This window comes from Rhinoderma darwinii, chromosome 5 (assembly GCF_050947455.1).
Source record: "Rhinoderma darwinii isolate aRhiDar2 chromosome 5, aRhiDar2.hap1, whole genome shotgun sequence".
Taxonomy (NCBI): Eukaryota; Metazoa; Chordata; class Amphibia; order Anura; family Rhinodermatidae; genus Rhinoderma; species Rhinoderma darwinii.
This window is the reverse complement of record NC_134691.1, coordinates 213,557,622-213,581,316: the sequence shown is the minus strand read 5'-3', so window position 1 is coordinate 213,581,316 and position 23,695 is coordinate 213,557,622. Positions and strand designations below refer to the sequence as shown.

General features: G+C 51.7%; 1 protein-coding gene, 1 non-coding gene and 1 pseudogene across 2 annotated transcripts; all 3 read left to right on the top strand.

Moving 5' to 3' along the window:
* The first annotated feature begins 260 nt into the window (after nt 1–260).
* Nucleotides 261–15,963, top strand: LOC142652551 (uncharacterized). Its single transcript, XM_075828197.1, has 5 exons — nt 261–790; nt 6,022–6,699; nt 12,543–12,861; nt 15,114–15,265; nt 15,957–15,963. The coding sequence occupies exons 1-5, from the start codon at nt 261–263 to the stop codon at nt 15,961–15,963; spliced, it is 1,686 nt and encodes a 561-aa protein (XP_075684312.1).
* LOC142653739 (U2 spliceosomal RNA) lies at nt 10,887–11,061 on the top strand (annotated as a pseudogene).
* Nucleotides 15,964–23,307: 7,344 nt separating the features above from the next.
* LOC142653856 (U2 spliceosomal RNA) lies at nt 23,308–23,493 on the top strand. The gene has a single exon (XR_012848710.1). It is a non-coding gene; the product is annotated as a U2 spliceosomal RNA (small nuclear RNA).
* The last annotated feature ends 202 nt before the right edge of the window (nt 23,494–23,695 follow it).

Genomic DNA, 23,695 nt, shown 5'->3' with positions numbered 1-23,695 from the left:
CCAAGCGACAGGAACAGCTGGAAGAAGCCATGGCCTCAACCAGCAACCCTGCCACCCAGAAGAAGAAGGCTGATGGACCAGGTGAGCCGGCCCAGGCCAGGACATCTCCTCCTGAAGCCTCCTCAAGCCAACAGGCCACCAGGAAGCCGAACCAGGCTGCTCCAACCCTGGAGCCCTGGATGAAGCAGACGGTGGCCCTGAAGCTGAAGGAGGTGGACGGGAGAGTGCCGGACATGACGGAAGAAGTGTTCTGCCAGAAGATGCTCCTGGACCAGGGCTTCGCTAAGCCGGAGACCATCAGCATCCAGGCCTTCATGACCGGGATGTTCTTCGTGACCTTCGCTTCGATCAACATCTGCAGAAGGTACTGGGAGATGGTGAAAGCGGCGAGGCCTGAATCCCCTTTCTCTCGCTTTGTGGGCAACTGCCCTGTCCAAAGAGAGGAAAGGCGGGTGACGGTCTCAATGCGGAACCCACACACCCCCGGCAAAGACATCACCACGCTCCTGAAGCGGTTCTGCACAGTGGTGAGGGAACCCACCCACATCCTGAACGGACTCGGCTTCTGGACTGGCAAGTGGTCGGTAATCGTCCGACTGAACAAGGATTCCAGCGCGGAAGACGGCCTCCAACACCTGCCCCAGTCATTCTCGCTGGGCAACTCCTACGGCCTCATCTACTACCCGGACATGCCGCAGATCTGCAGGAGATGCAGCAAGAAGGGTCATTCGGTGAAGGACTGCAAGGAGGACGCCTGCAAGAACTGCCGGGTAACAGGACACGAGACCAAAGACTGCCCGAAACGGACAATGTGCAACCTCTGCGGACAAGCAGCCCACTCCTACAAGGACTGCCCGAAGAGGGATCGATCCTGGGCAACTGTAGCGGCGAAAGCTCCGGCCAGAGGGAACCCCGCCCCAGCCAGAGCTCCAGCGGCGCAGAAGACCGGGAATAAGAAGGATGGTAAGAAGACGACAGTCCCTCCCCCCCGTCTCCCGGCCCTCCCTCGCCCTACCCTTCCCACCCTCCCTCGCCCGGCCCTCCCCACCCCCCCGTCCCCAACCCCTGTCACCCCCACTGAGGCTCTCACCTTCTCCTACCCACCCATCTCAGTGGTCCTGTCACCTGCACCTCTCCCAACCCAGCCTCCCTTCTCCCCAGCTCCAGCAGCACTAACATCTTCCCCTCCAGCTGCTGGAGTCCTCTCCCTGGAGGATTTTCCCCCTCTTGTCTCCTCAGGTGCCATCCAGAGGAAGAGAAAGGTGAGGGACAGCCCAGCTGCTGAGTCCTCAAAGCGACAAGTCGTGGAAATCTGCGAAGATTCCCTTGCGCAGCAGGAGGAAATGGAGCAGATGGTGGAGGAACTCGTGTCTGAACCTGAGGTCATCGACTTCACAACAGACATCCAGGTGGCTACAATCCTGGAACAATTTTTGTCAGAGGGCCTGCTGGATCTTTCGGACCCGCCAGGAGAGGAGGATCCGCCCGACCGGACTGGTAACTAAGGTGTATCGTTTGCACTAACCTTCTTTATTCTCCCCCATGGCTGCTAAACTTGACATCTTTAGCCTCAATGTGAGGAGTGTTAGAGATAGGACTAGATGTCAGATGGTGCTAACTTTTCTTTCCAAGCAGTCGAGTGATGTATTTATGCTGCAGGAATGTACTCTCCCCTCTTCCAGGTCATACCATCATCTGGCCAGGCAGTGGACCCATGGCCCGTCCTACTGGTCTGGTGGGGGCGACTGTAAGTCTGCAGGGGTTGCCATCCTGATTAGGGGAAGCGTATTTACTGTTGACTCTGTCCAGGAGCTCGCCTGCGGCCGCTTGTTGGTCGTAGACGGTTCCTGGGCAGGAGAGCCGATTAGGCTCATCAACGTGTACGCTCCCCCTATGAAGGCTGAGCGCCTGGAACTATTCCAGACCCTGCGGACCCAGCTCGCCACCACTAGGGCAGTGGTGATGGCCGGGGACTTCAACTGCCCCATCGAAGAGGATGGACGAAGTTCCGGCACTTCAATCAAACTGGATGTCAGTTCCAAACTGCTTATCGAGATGGTAACCGAAGCATCCTTGCAGGATGTTGTGGGCTCCATGGGGATTGGCTCTGTGAACTATTCATGGAGCCGACCCGATGGCTCACTTCGTTCTCGGATTGACTTTGTGTTCACCTCCCGGGCAGTCAAGCAGCATGGGCACTCCATGGTCCCCTGCTTCTTCTCTGACCACAGGGCCATTCTCTTCCGGGGTGCCATCGGCCACGGTTTTCCTCCCGGCCCTGGCTCCTGGAAGCTGAATTGTGCCCTGCTGGAAAGAGAGGAGGTACTGGCGGAACTTAGAGACGCCTATATTGTTTGGAGGAATGATAAAGTTTTCTTTGACAAAACCTGTGACTGGTGGGAATATGTTAAAGTTGAATTTCGTTGTTTCTTTCAGGCAAAAAGTCGTCAACAGGCGTGTGAGAGGAAGAGAGACTTCAGAGAGATGCAGCGTCAGCTGCGATCCCTGCAAGACCTCCTTCAATGCGGCTGGGACGTCAGGAAGGAGCTGGAGGAAGCCAAAAAGGGCCTGAAAAGGCACTTTGAGGAGGAATCCAAGCGAATTGTCTTTCGTTCCAAGGTGGAGAACCTGGAGAAGGGTGAGAAATGTAACTCGTTCTTTTTCAGGAAACTCCATGCCGGCCACACGCCCCTGAAGGAACTTCGAGATGAGACCGGAAACATGCATTCTGGGAAGAAGGAGGTGATGGGAGTCGTCACAGACTACTACCGAAGCCTCTACTCCCGGAAAACCACTGACCCCGAAGCCGCCGATAAATTCCTGTCAGGTATCACTAATCATCTTGATCCTGCAGGTACGGAGGCTATGGATGTACCCCTGACGGTGGAGGAACTGCTCTCTGCCGCTAAATCCTTCAGACCCGGCAGGACCCCGGGCAGTGATGGTCTCCCAGCAGAGCTCTATGTAGCGCTGGGGGACTTGATCAGTCCGGACCTGCTGGAGCTCTATGAGGAGATGGTGGTGGAGGGTAGAATGCCACCGTCCTTGAGAGAAGGCATGATCACGATCTTGTATAAGCGGAAGGGGGAGAGATGTGACCTGAAAAACTGGCGTCCCATCTCTCTCCTGAACGTGGACTACAAGATCCTCGCCAAAGTATTGGCCAACAGACTGAAGGTTGTCATCGGACAGATCATCGGATCGGACCAAACCTGCGGCATTCCTGGCCGTAGGGTGGCCGACAGTCTTGCCCTGGTGAGGGACACGGTGCATTACATGCAAAGCCGCCGTACACACGCGGCCCTGGTCAGTCTGGATCAGGAGAAGGCTTTTGACCGGGTCTCTCACGAATTCATGGGTAAGGCTCTGCGTAGGCTGCGGCTTGGCAGGTTGTTCTGTTTGTATGTTAACCTGATGTATTGCGACATTTACAGCTCGGTGCTGGTGAACGGCTGGAAGACTGACCCCTTTCCTGTATCGCCGGGGGTTAGACAAGGCTGTCCTCTTTCACCTCTCCTTTTTGTTTGTGTTATAGAGCTCTTCGCAGAGGCTATCCGGCAGAATGGAGAGATCAGAGGGATCACCGCACCAGGTCCAGGACACTTCGAGGTCAAATGCTCGCTGTACATGGACGACGTGACCGTCTTCTGCGCTGACCAGAGTTCGGTGACTGCACTCGTCCAGACCTGTGAGGAGTTCGGACGCGCTTCAGGGGCAAAAGTCAACTGCGGGAAGTCGGAAGCCATGCTCTTCGGAAAGTGGTACCTGCCTTCTCCTGCCTCCTTCCCGTTTACTATCAAGCCGGACTTCATCAAAATTCTGGGAGTCTGGTTCGGTAAGGAAGGTGCAGCCCTAAAGTCGTGGGAAGAACGCTTGGCCAAAGTCAACCAAAGGATCGGACTGTGGAGCCTCAGACAACTCACTATTGAGGGCAAAGCAATGGTCCTGCGTAACGAAGTCTTGCCTGTGCTACAATACACTGCACAGGCATGGCCCCCTCTTGCCACCGTCTCGAGGGCCATTACCAGGACTGTGTTTCGCTTCATCTGGGGCTCGAAAATGGACAGAGTAAAGCGGACTGTTATGTACAAGGAGCCCCGCAAAGGTGGGAAGGGTATACCCGACATTCCCACTCTGCTGCGGATCGCTTTTGTATGTGACTGTGTTCGTAGGACTCTGAGGACAGCAAACGGCTCTGCGGGCAAGGCCATGTCCCGCTACTTCCTCCTTCCCCTCTGGCGAGGTTTTGGCTGGGACAAGTGGGACAGCTCCTTCCCTTACAACTGGCACGCTCCCTGGTTCTACGGAGATGTCGTCCGGTTCGTGAGGGAGCATCAACTGGAGGGTCTTAAGCCCGACTTGTGGAAACCTAAGACGATCCACAAGCACATCAGAGCAAAGGACTCACTGGAGTCTGTTCCAGGGCTTCATGCCGACACGTTGGAGACTGTTTGGACTAACGTGTCATCTGGCAGGTTGACCAACGGGCACAAGGACATTTCATGGATGGCCATCCAGGGAGGACTGCCTCTTAGGTCATTCATGCATGCCCGCAACCTGTGCAAGACCCGGTACTGCCCCAGGTGCCCCTTCACGGAGGAAACATCTTTGCACATTTTCTGGCAGTGCCCCTTTGCACAGGGTCTGTTGAAAGCCTTGGAACATGAACTCAAGGACTCAGTACCCAGGAACAGACTGTCGTACCGCTCGGTACTTTATGGACTATTTCCTGGGAATACCACGGATGGAGCAATCCAGGAAGCCTGGCGCCTTATGAACTGCTTTAAGGACGCTATATGGTTTGCCAGGAACCGTCTGATTTTGCGGAGAGAGAGTGTGTCCGTCCAGGACTGCCGCAGGCTGATCCACAGCCTGCTCAGAGACTATTCCACCTGGGACAGCCCGGACGTCGATGAGGAAGAGGACTGATACTCCCCTTCCCCCCACTCTCCCTTCTTGTGTGTTGTCTTTCAATAAAGCTTCGGGCCTGTGATTTCCCCCTTCCCTATCCCCTCCTACCCACTCCCCTATCCCATCACTTGTCTGTAATGCTTTGTTGTTTGGCTTTAGTGAATGCAAGAATGTTAGTGTAGCATGTGGTGTAATGTATAGCATAGGCTAGCCTGTACTGTGTATTATACTGTCATGTTATGTTTGACGACTGTTATTATTTATTATTTGCTGCTTCATGGCTTGCGCTGCGTCGCAGTAATGTTTGTATGATGACGATTGATTGTCAATAAAGCATTTTTCAATCAAAAAATCTGTTCTTATCAGTCCTTGTAAGGATAGATAGCTCGGAGAACCACTGGGGGCTATAAACACTAGCTTAGCGATCCAAGAGCGTTCCAGACGAAGCCGGCGACGAACTGCGGAGAAGAACCAGCGAAGACGACGATCCAGAAGGGAGAAGCCGCCATCGGGGAAGAAGCTCCGGGAGATCGCTGCCGGGAAGAAGAAGGAGAACTGCGACAGAGACCTTCGGAGAAGAGCCGCTGCTGAAGGGGATCTTTGAAGAAGCTCGGCCGCAGAAGAAGCTCGACGAGGAACCGCTGCGGAAGAAATTTCGTGGAAGAACCTCGGCCAGCAAGGAGAAGATTTGCATAGCTCCGCCCCCTTCGGGAAAGAGCTATCGAAGATCCTCCCCAAGCGACAGGAACAGCTGGAAGAAGCCATGGCCTCAACCAGCAACCCTGCCACCCAGAAGAAGAAGGCTGATGGACCAGGTGAGCCGGCCCAGGCCAGGACATCTCCTCCTGAAGCCTCCTCAAGCCAACAGGCCACCAGGAAGCCGAACCAGGCTGCTCCAACCCTGGAGCCCTGGATGAAGCAGACGGTGGCCCTGAAGCTGAAGGAGGTGGACGGGAGAGTGCCGGACATGACGGAAGAAGTGTTCTGCCAGAAGATGCTCCTGGACCAGGGCTTCGCTAAGCCGGAGACCATCAGCATCCAGGCCTTCATGACCGGGATGTTCTTCGTGACCTTCGCTTCGATCAACATCTGCAGAAGGTACTGGGAGATGGTGAAAGCGGCGAGGCCTGAATCCCCTTTCTCTCGCTTTGTGGGCAACTGCCCTGTCCAAAGAGAGGAAAGGCGGGTGACGGTCTCAATGCGGAACCCACACACCCCCGGCAAAGACATCACCACGCTCCTGAAGCGGTTCTGCACAGTGGTGAGGGAACCCACCCACATCCTGAACGGACTCGGCTTCTGGACTGGCAAGTGGTCGGTAATCGTCCGACTGAACAAGGATTCCAGCGCGGAAGACGGCCTCCAACACCTGCCCCAGTCATTCTCGCTGGGCAACTCCTACGGCCTCATCTACTACCCGGACATGCCGCAGATCTGCAGGAGATGCAGCAAGAAGGGTCATTCGGTGAAGGACTGCAAGGAGGACGCCTGCAAGAACTGCCGGGTAACAGGACACGAGACCAAAGACTGCCCGAAACGGACAATGTGCAACCTCTGCGGACAAGCAGCCCACTCCTACAAGGACTGCCCGAAGAGGGATCGATCCTGGGCAACTGTAGCGGCGAAAGCTCCGGCCAGAGGGAACCCCGCCCCAGCCAGAGCTCCAGCGGCGCAGAAGACCGGGAATAAGAAGGATGGTAAGAAGACGACAGTCCCTCCCCCCCGTCTCCCGGCCCTCCCTCGCCCTACCCTTCCCACCCTCCCTCGCCCGGCCCTCCCCACCCCCCCGTCCCCAACCCCTGTCACCCCCACTGAGGCTCTCACCTTCTCCTACCCACCCATCTCAGTGGTCCTGTCACCTGCACCTCTCCCAACCCAGCCTCCCTTCTCCCCAGCTCCAGCAGCACTAACATCTTCCCCTCCAGCTGCTGGAGTCCTCTCCCTGGAGGATTTTCCCCCTCTTGTCTCCTCAGGTGCCATCCAGAGGAAGAGAAAGGTGAGGGACAGCCCAGCTGCTGAGTCCTCAAAGCGACAAGTCGTGGAAATCTGCGAAGATTCCCTTGCGCAGCAGGAGGAAATGGAGCAGATGGTGGAGGAACTCGTGTCTGAACCTGAGGTCATCGACTTCACAACAGACATCCAGGTGGCTACAATCCTGGAACAATTTTTGTCAGAGGGCCTGCTGGATCTTTCGGACCCGCCAGGAGAGGAGGATCCGCCCGACCGGACTGGTAACTAAGGTGTATCGTTTGCACTAACCTTCTTTATTCTCCCCCATGGCTGCTAAACTTAACATCTTTAGCCTCAATGTGAGGAGTGTTAGAGATAGGACTAGATGTCAGATGGTGCTAACTTTTCTTTCCAAGCAGTCGAGTGATGTATTTATGCTGCAGGAATGTACTCTCCCCTCTTCCAGGTCATACCATCATCTGGCCAGGCAGTGGACCCATGGCCCGTCCTACTGGTCTGGTGGGGGCGACTGTAAGTCTGCAGGGGTTGCCATCCTGATTAGGGGAAGCGTATTTACTGTTGACTCTGTCCAGGAGCTCGCCTGCGGCCGCTTGTTGGTCGTAGACGGTTCCTGGGCAGGAGAGCCGATTAGGCTCATCAACGTGTACGCTCCCCCTATGAAGGCTGAGCGCCTGGAACTATTCCAGACCCTGCGGACCCAGCTCGCCACCACTAGGGCAGTGGTGATGGCCGGGGACTTCAACTGCCCCATCGAAGAGGATGGACGAAGTTCCGGCACTTCAATCAAACTGGATGTCAGTTCCAAACTGCTTATCGAGATGGTAACCGAAGCATCCTTGCAGGACGTTGTGGGCTCCATGGGGATTGGCTCTGTGAACTATTCATGGAGCCGACCCGATGGCTCACTTCGTTCTCGGATTGACTTTGTGTTCACCTCCCGGGCAGTCAAGCAGCATGGGCACTCCATGGTCCCCTGCTTCTTCTCTGACCACAGGGCCATTCTCTTCCAGGGTGCCATCGGCCACGGTTTTCCTCCCGGCCCTGGCTCCTGGAAGCTGAATTGTGCCCTGCTGGAAAGAGAGGAGGTACTGGCGGAACTTAGAGACGCCTATATTGTTTGGAGGAATGATAACGTTTTCTTTGACAAAACCTGTAACTGGTGGGAATATGTTAAAGTTGAATTTCGTTGTTTCTTTCAGGCAAAAAGTCGTCAACAGGCGTGTGAGAGGAAGAGAGACTTCAGAGAGATGCAGCGTCAGCTGCGATCCCTGCAAGACCTCCTTCAATGCGGCTGGGACGTCAGGAAGGAGCTGGAGGAAGCCAAAAAGGGCCTGAAAAGGCACTTTGAGGAGGAATCCAAGCGAATTGTCTTTCGTTCCAAGGTGGAGAACCTGGAGAAGGGTGAGAAATGTAACTCGTTCTTTTTCAGGAAACTCCATGCCGGCCACACGCCCCTGAAGGAACTCCGAGATGAGACCGGAAACATGCATTCTGGGAAGAAGGAGGTGATGGGAGTCGTCACAGACTACTACCGAAGCCTCTACTCCCGGAAAACCACTGACCCCGAAGCCGCCGATAAATTCCTGTCAGGTATCACTAATCATCTTGATCCTGCAGGTACGGAGGCTATGGATGTACCCCTGACGGTGGAGGAACTGCTCTCTGCCGCTAAATCCTTCAGACCCGGCAGGACCCCGGGCAGTGATGGTCTCCCAGCAGAGCTCTATGTAGCGCTGGGGGACTTGATCAGTCCGGACCTGCTGGAGCTCTATGAGGAGATGGTGGTGGAGGGTAGAATGCCACCGTCCTTGAGAGAAGGCATGATCACGATCTTGTATAAGCGGAAGGGGGAGAGATGTGACCTGAAAAACTGGCGTCCCATCTCTCTCCTGAACGTGGACTACAAGATCCTCGCCAAAGTATTGGCCAACAGACTGAAGGTTGTCATCGGACAGATCATCGGATCGGACCAAACCTGCGGCATTCCTGGCCGTAGGGTGGCCGACAGTCTTGCCCTGGTGAGGGACACGGTGCATTACATGCAAAGCCGCCGTACACACGCGGCCCTGGTCAGTCTGGATCAGGAGAAGGCTTTTGACCGGGTCTCTCACGAATTCATGGGTAAGGCTCTGCGTAGGCTGCGGCTTGGCAGGTTGTTCTGTTTGTATGTTAACCTGATGTATTGCGACATTTACAGCTCGGTGCTGGTGAACGGCTGGAAGACTGACCCCTTTCCTGTATCGTCGGGGGTTAGACAAGGCTGTCCTCTTTCACCTCTCCTTTTTGTTTGTGTTATAGAGCTCTTCGCAGAGGCTATCCGGCAGAATGGAGAGATCAGAGGGATCACCGCACCAGGTCCAGGACACTTCGAGGTCAAATGCTCGCTGTACATGGACGACGTGACCGTCTTCTGCGCTGACCAGAGTTCGGTGACTGCACTCGTCCAGACCTGTGAGGAGTTCGGACGCGCTTCAGGGGCAAAAGTCAACTGCGGGAAGTCGGAAGCCATGCTCTTCGGAAAGTGGTACCTGCCTTCTCCTGCCTCCTTCCCGTTTACTATCAAGCCGGACTTCATCAAAATTCTGGGAGTCTGGTTCGGTAAGGAAGGTGCAGCCCTAAAGTCGTGGGAAGAACGCTTGGCCAAAGTCAACCAAAGGATCGGACTGTGGAGCCTCAGACAACTCACTATTGAGGGCAAAGCAATGGTCCTGCGTAACGAAGTCTTGCCTGTGCTACAATACACTGCACAGGCATGGCCCCCTCTTGCCACCGTCTCGAGGGCCATTACCAGGACTGTGTTTCGCTTCATCTGGGGCTCGAAAATGGACAGAGTAAAGCGGACTGTTATGTACAAGGAGCCCCGCAAAGGTGGGAAGGGTATACCCGACATTCCCACTCTGCTGCGGATCGCTTTTGTATGTGACTGTGTTCGTAGGACTCTGAGGACAGCAAACGGCTCTGCGGGCAAGGCCATGTCCCGCTACTTCCTCCTTCCCCTCTGGCGAGGTTTTGGCTGGGACAAGTGGGACAGCTCCTTCCCTTACAACTGGCACGCTCCCTGGTTCTACGGAGATGTCGTCCGGTTCGTGAGGGAGCATCAACTGGAGGGTCTTAAGCCCGACTTGTGGAAACCTAAGACGATCCACAAGCACATCAGAGCAAAGGACTCACTGGAGTCTGTTCCAGGGCTTCATGCCGACACGTTGGAGACTGTTTGGACTAACGTGTCATCTGGCAGGTTGACCAACGGGCACAAGGACATTTCATGGATGGCCATCCAGGGAGGACTGCCTCTTAGGTCATTCATGCATGCCCGCAACCTGTGCAAGACCCGGTACTGCCCCAGGTGCCCCTTCACGGAGGAAACATCTTTGCACATTTTCTGGCAGTGCCCCTTTGCACAGGGTCTGTTGAAAGCCTTGGAACATGAACTCAAGGACTCAGTACCCAGGAACAGACTGTCGTACCGCTCGGTACTTTATGGACTATTTCCTGGGAATACCACGGATGGAGCAATCCAGGAAGCCTGGCGCCTTATGAACTGCTTTAAGGACGCTATATGGTTTGCCAGGAACCGTCTGATTTTGCGGAGAGAGAGTGTGTCCGTCCAGGACTGCCGCAGGCTGATCCACAGCCTGCTCAGAGACTATTCCACCTGGGACAGCCCGGACGTCGATGAGGAAGAGGACTGATACTCCCCTTCCCCCCACTCTCCCTTCTTGTGTGTTGTCTTTCAATAAAGCTTCGGGCCTGTGATTTCCCCCTTCCCTATCCCCTCCTACCCACTCCCCTATCCCATCACTTGTCTGTAATGCTTTGTTGTTTGGCTTTAGTGAATGCAAGAATGTTAGTGTAGCATGTGGTGTAATGTATAGCATAGGCTAGCCTGTACTGTGTATTATACTGTCATGTTATGTTTGACGACTGTTATTATTTATTATTTGCTGCTTCATGGCTTGCGCTGCGTCGCAGTAATGTTTGTATGATGACGATTGATTGTCAATAAAGCATTTTTCAATCAAAAAATCTGTTCTTATCAGTTTAATATCTGATACGTCCCCTATCTGGGGACCATATATTAAATGGATTTTTAGAACAGGGAGATGGAAATAGAGCTTGCTCTGTCCACTCCACGCATTGACCTGGTATTGCAGTATTTCCAGGACCGGTGCACCCTTCCCTTATGTGTTGACTAAAATCAGATTCCAAAAGTGCTATTTGTGTTTGCTATTGTTTTTGTCTTTCTGATGGGATCTCCCCTTTTAATCCCATTATTTCAACACCTGTTGGACAATGCATTTGTACAGTCATGTGTGATAATGAGCTAATTTATTAAATGCAATTAATTAATACATTGCCACCTCTTGTTGTGTGTGTGTGTGTCTTCTGTGTTTCTGTGTTTCCGGCATTTCACATTGGAACAGCTCATTCACCTTCCTTGTCTTCTCTCCGCCCTCCCTCCTAGGTAAGTTAAAGAGCTGCACCTGAGCCAGCCACTGATTGATGCAGCACCACAGTCAAATAGTGGAGTGGAGTGGAGTAGGGGAACAGCAAACAGCCATTAAAGCAGCCAGCCGCCTACCCGCCACAATGGACCTACCTGTGTACACTAGATGGATGTGATGGAATGTACTGTCGTCCCTACATTTCAAGAAGAAGTAAGAATTGCAGTTGCAACAAACCCTTGCTTGCCTACAAAGAGAGCAGCAATTTGGATTTGTTACTTTGTTACCTGGAAGAATAACAAACTGTGCAAGGATGGAGGTTGTAGGAGCAAGGAGAACAAGTTGTCTGTAAAGTTGGTGGATGCCTATTTTCCATTTTGCAGTCCCTTGTCTCCCTCTTGTGGCCTCCTGGAGGCAACTAGCTGTGCAAAAAAAAGACAGCCTGGCGGCCGGCTGTTGCAGTGTTGCCCTCTCAGGCAACACTGAGTGACTGACTGAGCCGCACCGTCTTATATAAAGTTCAGACGGAACTTTGCACGTGTCATAGTGGAGCCCTCAGGATTCCAGAGCCAGCTTTCTGACATCATAATGGGGCCTCAGAGATAAAAGCCTGGGCCCAGGCAGTGTTGGTCAGTGCTGCTCAGCAGGCAGCACTGGACTGGACTGGACTGGATTACAGCTGATACAAGGTGTGAAGGAACAAGGGGTGGCTGTGGGCATGCACTTGCTGCCGCTGCCAGTGTTTATCTGCATGGCAGGAGGGCATTTGGGCGTTGCCAGGAAGGCGTTTTTATGTAGATTCCTCCTCTTTCAGCACTGCATTGTGGTGCAAGCAAAAGAAGCAAATCCTGTGTAGCTTCCTCTCCGGCCTTTATTCACCTCCCGCTTAGTAGCTGTAAATGTGTGTGAGCCTGCAGGGCCCCATGGAATTGCCTAGGAGTAGGCTGAATCGCTGCAAGGGGTGAACAGCAGTATGGGACAGGCTCGGTCAACGGCCGGCCCATTCGGGTTATCGCTTCTCGGCCTTTTGGCTAAGACCAAGTGTATTTATACAGGAGGTTTTTAGTCAGAAGGTGCTCAGGTACCCTCTCTCTCGGCCTCGGGGGATCGTCCAGGTTCGCCTGGACTTCACCCCCGTGCTGCTATTTGGGAGAGAGGCTTAGTCCTGAGCAACGAGTTGCGATCCCCCCAGCCCCTTGGTCTCTGTACGTCAAGGGGCGCAGCGAAAGCTGCGCGGTTCGACCTGGCCACGCTAATGGCAGGCGAACCCGATGCGGTGCCGGTATACGCCCGGCTGCGAAACTCTGCTAGAGTCATCTTGGCAGAGGGTGGAGGCGGTCCACGAGGTGTCAAGTTCCTCGTATACGAAATCCTCGAGAAGTTGCTGGCGGTCCGCAAGCATGAAATTTTGGCGATCCAGGATTACCCAAGGCGTGGAGTTTTTGACATAACTTTTGTTGGAGAAGGTATCCTCCGTGATGCTATGGACAAAGCTGAGAGGGAAAAAGTTCAACTCACGTCTTTGGGAGTCCAGGTAATAGAGCATGCTTTTGAGGTAACCAAACTCGTGGTGATTAAGATGTATTCCCCATATGTGAAGGACCAGGAAGTGGCAGCATTCTTAGCTGCCTACTTCAAGAACATCAAGCTTATGGGGAGAGTTATGAACGAGTGCGGTGTGTGGACCGTCAAGTGGAAGTACTTAGTGACTTTGATAAAGGACCCCTCCACCCAAAATACGAGACTCCCACCGGCTCGTTTTAAAATTGGAACAGTGAATGGCGACCTCTACTTCTCGGGGATGCCAAACTTCTGCAGGGCCTGCGGTACCTATGGGCATACCAGTTACAACTGCGATGTCACCTGCAGGAACTGCGGAAGCAAAGAGCACACAATTAGAGAATGCACAGGAGTAAAAAAATGTAACTTTTGTCAGAAAACTGGTCATCTGTATTTTTCTTGCCCCTATAGGTACCGAGGCGAAGAAGATGAGCAACCCGGAGCGCCCCCACGTGCTCCACCAGCGGACCAAACCCGTCCCCAGGGAGAGGAACAGACCAGCCACACGAAAGAGGAGAGAGGTACCTGGGCTTCAAAGGTGCGAGGGACTGGAGCCAAAACAGGTACCTCGCAGCCAGCAACCTTGGAGGATAAAGGGGAGCCCAGTGCGAAGGAAAAGCGGCAGACTAAGCGGAAGGCGGAAAAGGAGCAGGCCGGAAAAACTGAGGCATCCCAGAAGGCTGGTTGCTCAGGGGGTGCCGGGCCTGCTCCAAGCCCTGGGTCTCTGGCATCCTCGTCGGAGGAAGAGGACGAGGTGCCGGTGGGTCCCCGTAAAAAAGGGAGGCAAGCCAGAGTCAGTAGGGGGGAGACAGGGGAGGAGCAGATGGACACAACGGTGAAAAACGATGCGGCTCCTCCTAGAACCCCCTCCTCGCCGCGACTGGTGAGGAGGGCGGGCACTGTTCCCCCCGTGGAAACTGACACCCCACCTTGTGCGCAACCTCCCCCTCCAGAAGGGCCTGCACGGTCCCAGGGGGGAGGTGCGAGCCCCCTAGGGGACCCACCCGACCTAGACGGTCAACCGTTTGAGACCCAGGGAGATCCGAATGAGTTTGGGCTCCCCGTACGCAGAAGTTTGGTTGCTGGCGTTACCCTCAGCGAAGGTAGTTCCTCTCCTTCGTTCTCCCTCCTGACAAATGATTCGGACGGGGGCGGGTATCTGAGCCCAAGTGAGATATTTGGTATTGCTGGTGGAGAAAATGTGTGATTTTAAAATACCGCTACTATTTATTATTTTAAAATCAAATACGCATTCAAAACTCCACAATGTCTGAACTAAAGGGAATATCCCTCAACGTGAGGGGCGCCAAGTCTAAAGTAAGAAGGGTTGCTCTCTTCAATTTTTTATCTTGCCTGGCAGCCTCTGTTTTTTTCCTGCAGGAGTGCGGTATTCCCCATACGATGAAGTACACCAAATATAAAGAAGATTGGAAATATGGTCCATCCGTCTGGTCTGGATCAAACGAGTCCAGATCAGCAGGGGTCGCCATTCTATTTAAGGGAAACGTTTTAATTGATTTTATTCAAGAAATCTTACCAGGACGTATTTTATTGGTTAAGGCTTTTATTGACGGTGTGAAATGGCAGTTTTTAAATTTTTATGGCTCACCTGATAAAAATGAGAGGGCAGAAATGCTAGAAGTTTTACCTCTTTTTATTAACACAACTGAGCCTTTTATCCTCGCAGGTGATTTTAACTGTATCCTGAGAGGGGAACGCCGGCTTACAAGTGCTACAAGCAGAAATTACGATAAGACCTCTGGACTGCTCAAAAATATGGTGAGCGATTTTAATTTAAAAGATGTTTACAAAGAATGTAACAGGAGCAGTCCAGAGGAAGCCGGCGTTACCTGGAGCAACGCCACCTGTAGCTCCAGGATAGATTTTATATTTTGTAATGAGAACTTACTGCCTTTTAAATGTGAAGTTTTAACCAACGTGTTTTCAGATCATAGGCTTTTATCTTTTTATGTGAAGCGTGATCTTAATAATCTTATTTGTAAGAAGTCCTGGAAGATGAATGTTTCCCTTTTAGATGATCCACAGGTTTTAACCGATTTTATTGAATTTTACAAGAAAAGCAGGCGGGTGAGAGATACCAGAGCTCCCATCAGTGCATGGTGGGAGAAGATGAAAAGTAAAATAAAAGATTTTTTTATTAAAAAGAGTGTGGCAAAAGCCAAAATAAAATATGCTGTTTTTAATACACTAAACACCCGTCTGCAGACCCTGTACAAAATGCGAGACAATGAAATAGAAGTGGAAGCCGACATCACCGACCTCAAAAAGGAGATAGCCCAGTGCCTGGAGCAGAAAGGTAAAGAAATAATCTTTCGTTCAAAAATTCAAAACATAGAGGAGAACGAGACCTGCTCCAGGTACTTTTTTAAAAAAATCAACAACAAAAGGGCTGTCATCAAAAACATTGAAGGTGTGTCGGATGTACAGGGTCTTTTAAGTAAAGTTCATGAGTTTTATACTGACCTTTTTAATGTTAAGACTGTGGATCGTGATTTTATGCGTGACTCACTGAAGGAGATTACCACTGTTTTAGACCCTGCCTCCCAGAATTTTTTATTGCAGGACCTGACGGAGCAGGAGATTTTAGAAACAGTTAAAAGTTTTAAAGCAGGTAAAGTTCCTGGTCCGGACGGTATACCCAGTGAGTTTTATGTAAAATTTTATGATCTTTTAAAAGAAGATTTGTTTTTACTATACGCAGAAGTTTTTAAATCCAAGATGCTGCCTAAGTCCTGGCAGAAGGGTGAGGTCTCCCTATTATACAAGACGGGTGACATCGCAGTTTTAAAGAACTGGAGACCAATAACCCTTCTAAACAGCGACTACAAGATCATGGCTAAATTATGTGCGAACCGGATGAAAGCCATAATACCCCACATAATACATTCCAACCAAGTATGTGGGGTGCCAGGCCGCAGCATCTGGGACAATCTTAACCTTATTAAAGATGTGATTGAGGACACGAGGTCTAGGAAGAATAATTTAGCAATTTTATCAATAGACTTTGAAAAAGCTTTTGACCGTGTCTCTCACTTTTATTTGTTTAAGGTTTTAGAGCGTATGGGTATACCTGAAGGATTTTTATTATCCATCAAAGCCTTTTATAAAAATTGTACAAGTAAGATTTTAGTAAATGGTTTTAAGACACAGGACGTATTTTTAAACTCTGGGGTGAAGCAGGGGTGTCCCTTGTCCCCACTGCTTTTTATATGTGCGTTAGAGCCTCTATTATGCGCAATTCGCCGAGACAAGTTGATACGTGGAGTCCCCCTGCCAGGGGGAGGCGGCATAGAGGCTAAAGCAGTGGGGTACATGGATGATGTAGCGGTATTATGCAGGGACACCCGGTCGCTTCAGAGAGCCCTCAAGCAGATAGAGTTTTATTGCTGTGCTTCCAGTTTTAAGATAAACTTTAGCAAGAGTAGTATTTTAAGCATAGGAAGCATGGTTTTTAGTGACATACCAGTTCCTGTGTCGGATAATATTAAAATTTTAGGAGTCTCCTTCAGTGAGTACGACAATGGTTTTATCAGTTGGGACATGGTGGCGCAGAAAGTAAACAAGAAGATATGTATGTGGAATATGAGGAAGCTTACTATGGAGGGAAAAATTTTAATTATTAAAATGGTCATTTTACCCCTGCTTTTATATCTGAGTATGGTTTTCCCTCCTCCCACGGTTTTACTGAGAAAAATAACCAAAGCTTGTTTTACTTTCTTTTGGAGTTCCAGAATGGAGAAATTAAAGAGAGGAATCGTGATGAAGTCCAAACCAAAGGGTGGCAAAGACTTTCCAGATTTTAATAGGTTTCTTTTACTAAAATTTTTTAGCTTCTGTTTTAATTCCCTTTTTAAAGAGCACTATTGGTCGTTTTATTTACGTTATAATACAGGGTTTTTTATGCGAAGGTGTGGGTGGTTCCAGATTATTTTAACCTCACCTTATGCTTTTAATTTACCCCCACAATACGTAATTTTAGAAAAAATAGTTGCTTTATTTAAATTAAAAGGGAAGAGTATTAATGATCTTAAAAATAGCAAGAAGCTTTTAATCGACCTAAAAAGAGAGGATGCGGTCAGCAGAATAGACAATTTTAACGAAAAACGCAGTGGTTTTATCTGGAAAATGTCTAACATATTTTATCTCTTTAACACACAGAAGGACCTGGCCTGGAGCTGCATTCATCAATGTCTTCCATGCCGGGCATTCCAATACAGAAGAAGATTCGCGAGGTCTGCCGTCTGCCCGAGGGAAGGCTGCCAGGCTGAGGAGACAGTGCGTCATTTACTTTGGACATGTTACTTTGCACAACATTTTTGGAAAAAGATATTCCCTCTTATGGAAAAGATGGCAGACCTGAAGGACTTATGTTACGATGATATTTTATATGGACAATTTGGATGCCCGACCGCGAATCAGAAGACAATAGCATGGAAGACGATGAATTGCGCTAAAGAAGCTCTTTGGAAGGCCAGGAACATCCTTCTTTTTAAACACGACGTTTTAACAACGGATGATGTTTTAGGTCTTTGTTTTAGTGAGATGTATTTATATTATTTAATTGACAGGAAAGCAAATGCCACCCTTCTAAATAAATGGTTTGTGACTGACTGGAACTCCAATAAATAAAGATTTGCCACCATGTCCCCCTATAAATAATAATGTAATTTGATTTTACTATTGTAACAATGTGAAAATGTTTGACGTAATTGTAATGTTATTTATTGTAAAATTGAATTTTTTATTAATAAATCATTGACACCCCCGCGAGGGGGTAGCCAACTGAAAAAATCTGTTCTTATCAGTCCTTGTAAGGATAGATAGCTCGGAGAACCACTGGGGGCTATAAACACTAGCTTAGCGATCCAAGAGCGTTCCAGACGAAGCCGGCGACGAACTGCGGAGAAGAACCACCGAAGACGAAGATCCAGAAGGGAGAAGCCGCCATCGGGGAAGAAGCTCCGGGAGATCGCTGCCGGGAAGAAGGAGAACTGCGACAGAGACCTTCGGAGAAGAGCCGCTGCTGAAGGGGATCTTTGAAGAAGCTCGGCCGCAGAAGAAGCTCGACGAGGAACCGCTGCGGAAGAAATTTCGTGGAAGAACCTCGGCCAGCAAGGAGAAGATTTGCATAGCTCCGCCCCCTTCGGGAAAGAGCTATCGAAGATCCTCCCCAAGCGACAGGAACAGCTGGAAGAAGCCATGGCCTCAACCAGCAACCCTGCCACCCAGAAGGAGAAGGCTGATGGACCAGGTGAGCCGGCCCAGGCCAGGACATCTCCTCCTGAAGCCTCCTCAAGCCAACAGGCCACCAGGAAGCCGAACCAGGCTGCTCCAACCCTGGAGCCCTGGATGAAGCAGACTGTGGCCCTGAAGCTGAAGGAGGTGGACGGGAGAGTGCCGGACATGACGGAAGAAGTGTTCTGCCAGAAGATGCTCCTGGACCAGGGCTTCGCTAAGCCGGAGACCATCAGCATCCAGGCCTTCATGACCGGGATGTTCTTCGTGACCTTCGCTTCGATCAACATCTGCAGAAGGTACTGGGAGATGGTGAAAGCGGCGAGGCCTGAATCCCCTTTCTCTCGCTTTGTGGGCAACTGCCCTGTCCAAAGAGAGGAAAGGCGGGTGACGGTCTCAATGCGGAACCCACACACCCCCGGCAAAGACATCACCACGCTCCTGAAGCGGTTCTGCACAGTGGTGAGGGAACCCACCCACATCCTGAACGGACTCGGCTTCTGGACTGGCAAGTGGTCGGTAATCGTCCGACTGAACAAAGATTCGAGCGCGGAAGACGGCCTCCAGCACCTGCCCCAGTCATTCTCGCTGGGCAACTCCTACGGCCTCATCTACTACCCGGACATGCCGCAGATCTGCAGGAGATGCAGCAAGAAGGGTCATTCGGTGAAGGACTGCAAGGAGGACGCCTGCAAGAACTGCCGGGTAACAGGACACGAGACCAAAGACTGCCCGAAACGGACAATGTGCAACCTCTGCGGACAAGCAGCCCACTCCTACAAGGACTGCCCGAAGAGGGATCGATCCTGGGCAACTGTAGCGGCGAAAGCTCCGGCCAGAGGGAACCCCGCCCCAGCCAGAGCTCCAGCGGCGCAGAAGACCGGGAATAAGAAGGATGGTAAGAAGACGACAGTCCCTCCCCCCCGTCTCCCGGCCCTCCCTCGCCCTACCCTTCCCACCCTCCCTCGCCCGGCCCTCCCCACCCCCCCGTCCCCAACCCCTGTCACCCCCACTGAGGCTCTCACCTTCTCCTACCCACCCATCTCAGTGGTCCTGTCACCTGCACCTCTCCCAACCCAGCCTCCCTTCTCCCCAGCTCCAGCAGCACTAACATCTTCCCCTCCAGCTGCTGGAGTCCTCTCCCTGGAGGATTTTCCCCCTCTTGTCTCCTCAGGTGCCATCCAGAGGAAGAGAAAGGTGAGGGACAGCCCAGCCGCTGAGTCCTCAAAGCGACAAGTCGTAGAAATCTGCGAAGATTCCCTTGCGCAGCAGGAGGAAATGGAGCAGATGGTGGAGGAACTCGTGTCTGAACCTGAGGTCATCGACTTCACAACAGACATCCAGGTGGCTACAATCCTGGAACAATTTTTGTCAGAGGGCCTGCTGGATCTTTCGGACCCGCCAGGAGAGGAGGATCCGCCCGACCGGACTGGTAACTAAGGTGTATCGTTTGCACTAACCTTCTTTATTCTCCCCCATGGCTGCTAAACTTAACATCTTTGGCCTCAATGTGAGGAGTGTTAGAGATAGGACTAGATGTCAGATGGTGCTAACTTTTCTTTCCAAGCAGTCGAGTGATGTATTTATGCTGCAGGAATGTACTCTCCCCTCTTCCAGGTCATATCATCATCTGGCCAGGCAGTGGACCCATGGCCCGTCCTACTGGTCTGGTGGGGGCGACTGTAAGTCTGCAGGGGTTGCCATCCTGATTAGGGGAAGCGTATTTACTGTTGACTCTGTCCAGGAGCTCGTCTGCGGCCGCTTGTTGGTCGTAGACGGTTCCTGGGCGGGAGAGCCGATTAGGCTCATCAACGTGTACGCTCCCCCTATGAAGGCTGAGCGCCTGGAACTATTCCAGACCCTGCGGACCCAGCTCGCCACCACTAGGGCAGTGGTGATGGCCGGGGACTTCAACTGCCCCATCGAAGAGGATGGACGAAGTTCCGGCACTTCAAACAAACTGGATGTCAGTTCCAAACTGCTTATCGAGATGGTAACCGAAGCATCCTTGCAAGACGTTGTGGGCTCCATGGGGATCGGCTCTGTGAACTATTCATGGAGCCGACCCGATGGCTCACTTCGTTCTCGGATTGACTTTGTGTTCACCTCCCGGGCAGTCAAGCAGCATGGGCACTCCATGGTCCCCTGCTTCTTCTCTGACCACAGGGCCATTCTCTTCCAGGGTGCCATCGGCCACGGTTTTCCTCCCGGCCCTGGCTCCTGGAAGCTGAATTGTGCCCTGCTGGAAAGAGAGGAGGTACTGGCGGAACTTAGAGACGCCTATATTGTTTGGAGGAATGATAAAGTTTTCTTTGACAAAACCTGTGACTGGTGGGAATATGTTAAAGTTGAATTTCGTTGTTTCTTTCAGGCAAAAAGTCGTCAACAGGCGTGTGAGAGGAAGAGAGACTTCAGAGAGATGCAGCGTCAGCTGCGATCCCTGCAAGACCTCCTTCAATGCGGCTGGAACGTCAGGAAGGAGCTGGAGGAAGCCAAAAAGGGCCTGAAAAGGCACTTTGAGGAGGAATCCAAGCGAATTGTCTTTCGTTCCAAGGTGGAGAACCTGGAGAAGGGTGAGAAATGTAACTCGTTCTTTTTCAGGAAACTCCATGCCGGCCACACGCCCCTGAAGGAACTTCGAGATGAGACCGGAAACATGCATTCTGGGAAGAAGGAGGTGATGGGAGTCGTCACAGACTACTACCGAAGCCTCTACTCCCGGAAAACCACTGACCCCGAAGCCGCCGATAAATTCCTGTCAGGTATCACTAATCATCTTGATCCTGCAGGTACGGAGGCTATGGATGTACCCCTGACGGTGGAGGAACTGCTCTCTGCCGCTAAATCCTTCAGACCCGGCAGGACCCCGGGCAGTGATGGTCTCCCAGCAGAGCTCTATGTAGCGCTGGGGGACTTGATCTGTCCGGACCTGCTGGAGCTCTATGAGGAGATGGTGGTGGAGGGTAGAATGCCACCGTCCTTGAGAGAAGGCATGATCACGATCTTGTATAAGCGGAAGGGGGAGAGATGTGACCTGAAAAACTGGCGTCCCATCTCTCTCCTGAACGTGGACTACAAGATCCTCGCCAAAGTATTGGCCAACAGACTGAAGGTTGTCATCGGACGGATCATCGGATCGGACCAAACCTGCGGCATTCCTGGCCGTAGGGTGGCCGACAGTCTTGCCCTGGTGAGGGACACGGTGCATTACATGCAAAGCCGCCGTACACACGCGGCCCTGGTCAGTCTGGATCAGGAGAAGGCTTTTGACCGGGTCTCTCACGAATTCATGGGTAAGGCTCTGCGTAGGCTGCGGCTTGGCAGGTTGTTCTGTTTGTATGTTAACCTGATGTATTGCGACATTTACAGCTCGGTGCTGGTGAACGGCTGGAAGACTGACCCCTTTCCTGTATCGTCGGGGGTTAGACAAGGCTGTCCTCTTTCACCTCTCCTTTTTGTTTGTGTTATAGAGCTCTTCGCAGAGGCTATCCGGCAGAATGGAGAGATCAGAGGGATCACCGCACCAGGTCCAGGACACTTCGAGGTCAAATGCTCGCTGTACATGGACGACGTGACCGTCTTCTGCGCTGACCAGAGTTCGGTGACTGCACTCGTCCAGACCTGCGAGGAGTTCGGACGCGCTTCAGGGGCAAAAGTCAACTGCGGGAAGTCGGAAGCCATGCTCTTCGGAAAGTGGTACCTGCCTTCTCCTGCCTCCTTCCCGTTTACTATCAAGCCGGACTTCATCAAAATTCTGGGAGTCTGGTTCGGTAAGGAAGGTGCAGCCCTAAAGTCGTGGGAAGAACGCTTGGCCAAAGTCAACCAAAGGATCGGACTGTGGAGCCTCAGACAACTCACTATTGAGGGCAAAGCAATGGTCCTGCGTAACGAAGTCTTGCCTGTGCTACAATACACTGCACAGGCATGGCCCCCTCTTGCCACCGTCTCGAGGGCCATTACCAGGACTGTGTTTCGCTTCATCTGGGGCTCGAAAATGGACAGAGTAAAGCGGACTGTTATGTACAAGGAGCCCCGCAAAGGTGGGAAGGGTATACCCGACATTCCCACTCTGCTGCGGATCGCTTTTGTATGTGACTGTGTTCGTAGGACTCTGAGGACAGCAAACGGCTCTGCGGGCAAGGCCATGTCCCGCTACTTCCTCCTTCCCCTCTGGCGAGGTTTTGGCTGGGACAAGTGGGACAGCTCCTTCCCTTACAACTGGCACGCTCCCTGGTTCTACGGAGATGTCGTCCGGTTTGTGAGGGAGCATCAACTGGAGGGTCTTAAGCCCGACTTGTGGAAACCTAAGACGATCCACAAGCACATCAGAGCAAAGGAATCACTGGAGTCTGTTCCAGGGCTTCATGCCGACACGTTGGAGACTGTTTGGACTAACGTGTCATCTGGCAGGTTGACCAACGGGCACAAGGACATTTCATGGATGGCCATCCAGGGAGGACTGCCTCTTAGGTCATTCATGCATGCCCGCAACCTGTGCAAGACCCGGTACTGCCCCAGGTGCCCCTTCACGGAGGAAACATCTTTGCACATTTTCTGGCAGTGCCCCTTTGCACAGGGTCTGTTGAAAGCCTTGGAACATGAACTCAAGGACTCAGTACCCAGGAACAGACTGTCGTACCGCTCGGTACTTTATGGACTATTTCCTGGGAATACCACGGATGGAGCAATCCAGGAAGCCTGGCGCCTTATGAACTGCTTTAAGGACGCTATATGGTTTGCCAGGAACCGTCTGATTTTGCGGAGAGAGAGTGTGTCCGTCCAGGACTGCCGCAGGCTGATCCACAGCCTGCTCAGAGACTATTCCACCTGGGACAGCCCGGACGTCGATGAGGAAGAGGACTGATACTCCCCTTCCCCCCACTCTCCCTTCTTGTGTGTTGTCTTTCAATAAAGCTTCGGGCCTGTGATTTCCCCCCTTCCCTATCCCCTCCTACCCACTCCCCTATCCCATCACTTGTCTGTAATGCTTTGTTGTTTGGCGTTAGTGAATGCAAGAATGTTAGTGTAGCATGTGGTGTAATGTATAGCATAGGCTAGCCTGTACTGTGTATTATACTGTCATGTTATGTTTGACGACTGTTATTATTTATTATTTACTGCTTCATGGCTTGCGCTGCGTCGCAGTAATGTTTGTATGATGACGATTGATTGTCAATAAAGCAATTTTCAATCAAAATCTGTTCTTATCAGTTTAATATCTGATACGTCCCCTATCTGGGGACCATATATTAAATGGATTTTTAGAACAGGGAGATGGAAATAGAGCTTGCTCTGTCCACTCCACGCATTGACCTGGTATTGCAGTATTTCCAGGACCGGTGCACCCTTCCCTTATGTGTTGACTAAAATCAGATTCCAAAAGTGCTATTTGTGTTTGCTATTGTTTTTGTCTTTCTGATGGGATCTCCCCTTTTAATCCCATTATTTCAACACCTGTTGGACAATGCATTTGTACAGTCATGTGTGATAATGAGCTAATTTATTAAATGCAATTAATTAATACATTGCCACCTCTTGTTGTGTGTGTGTGT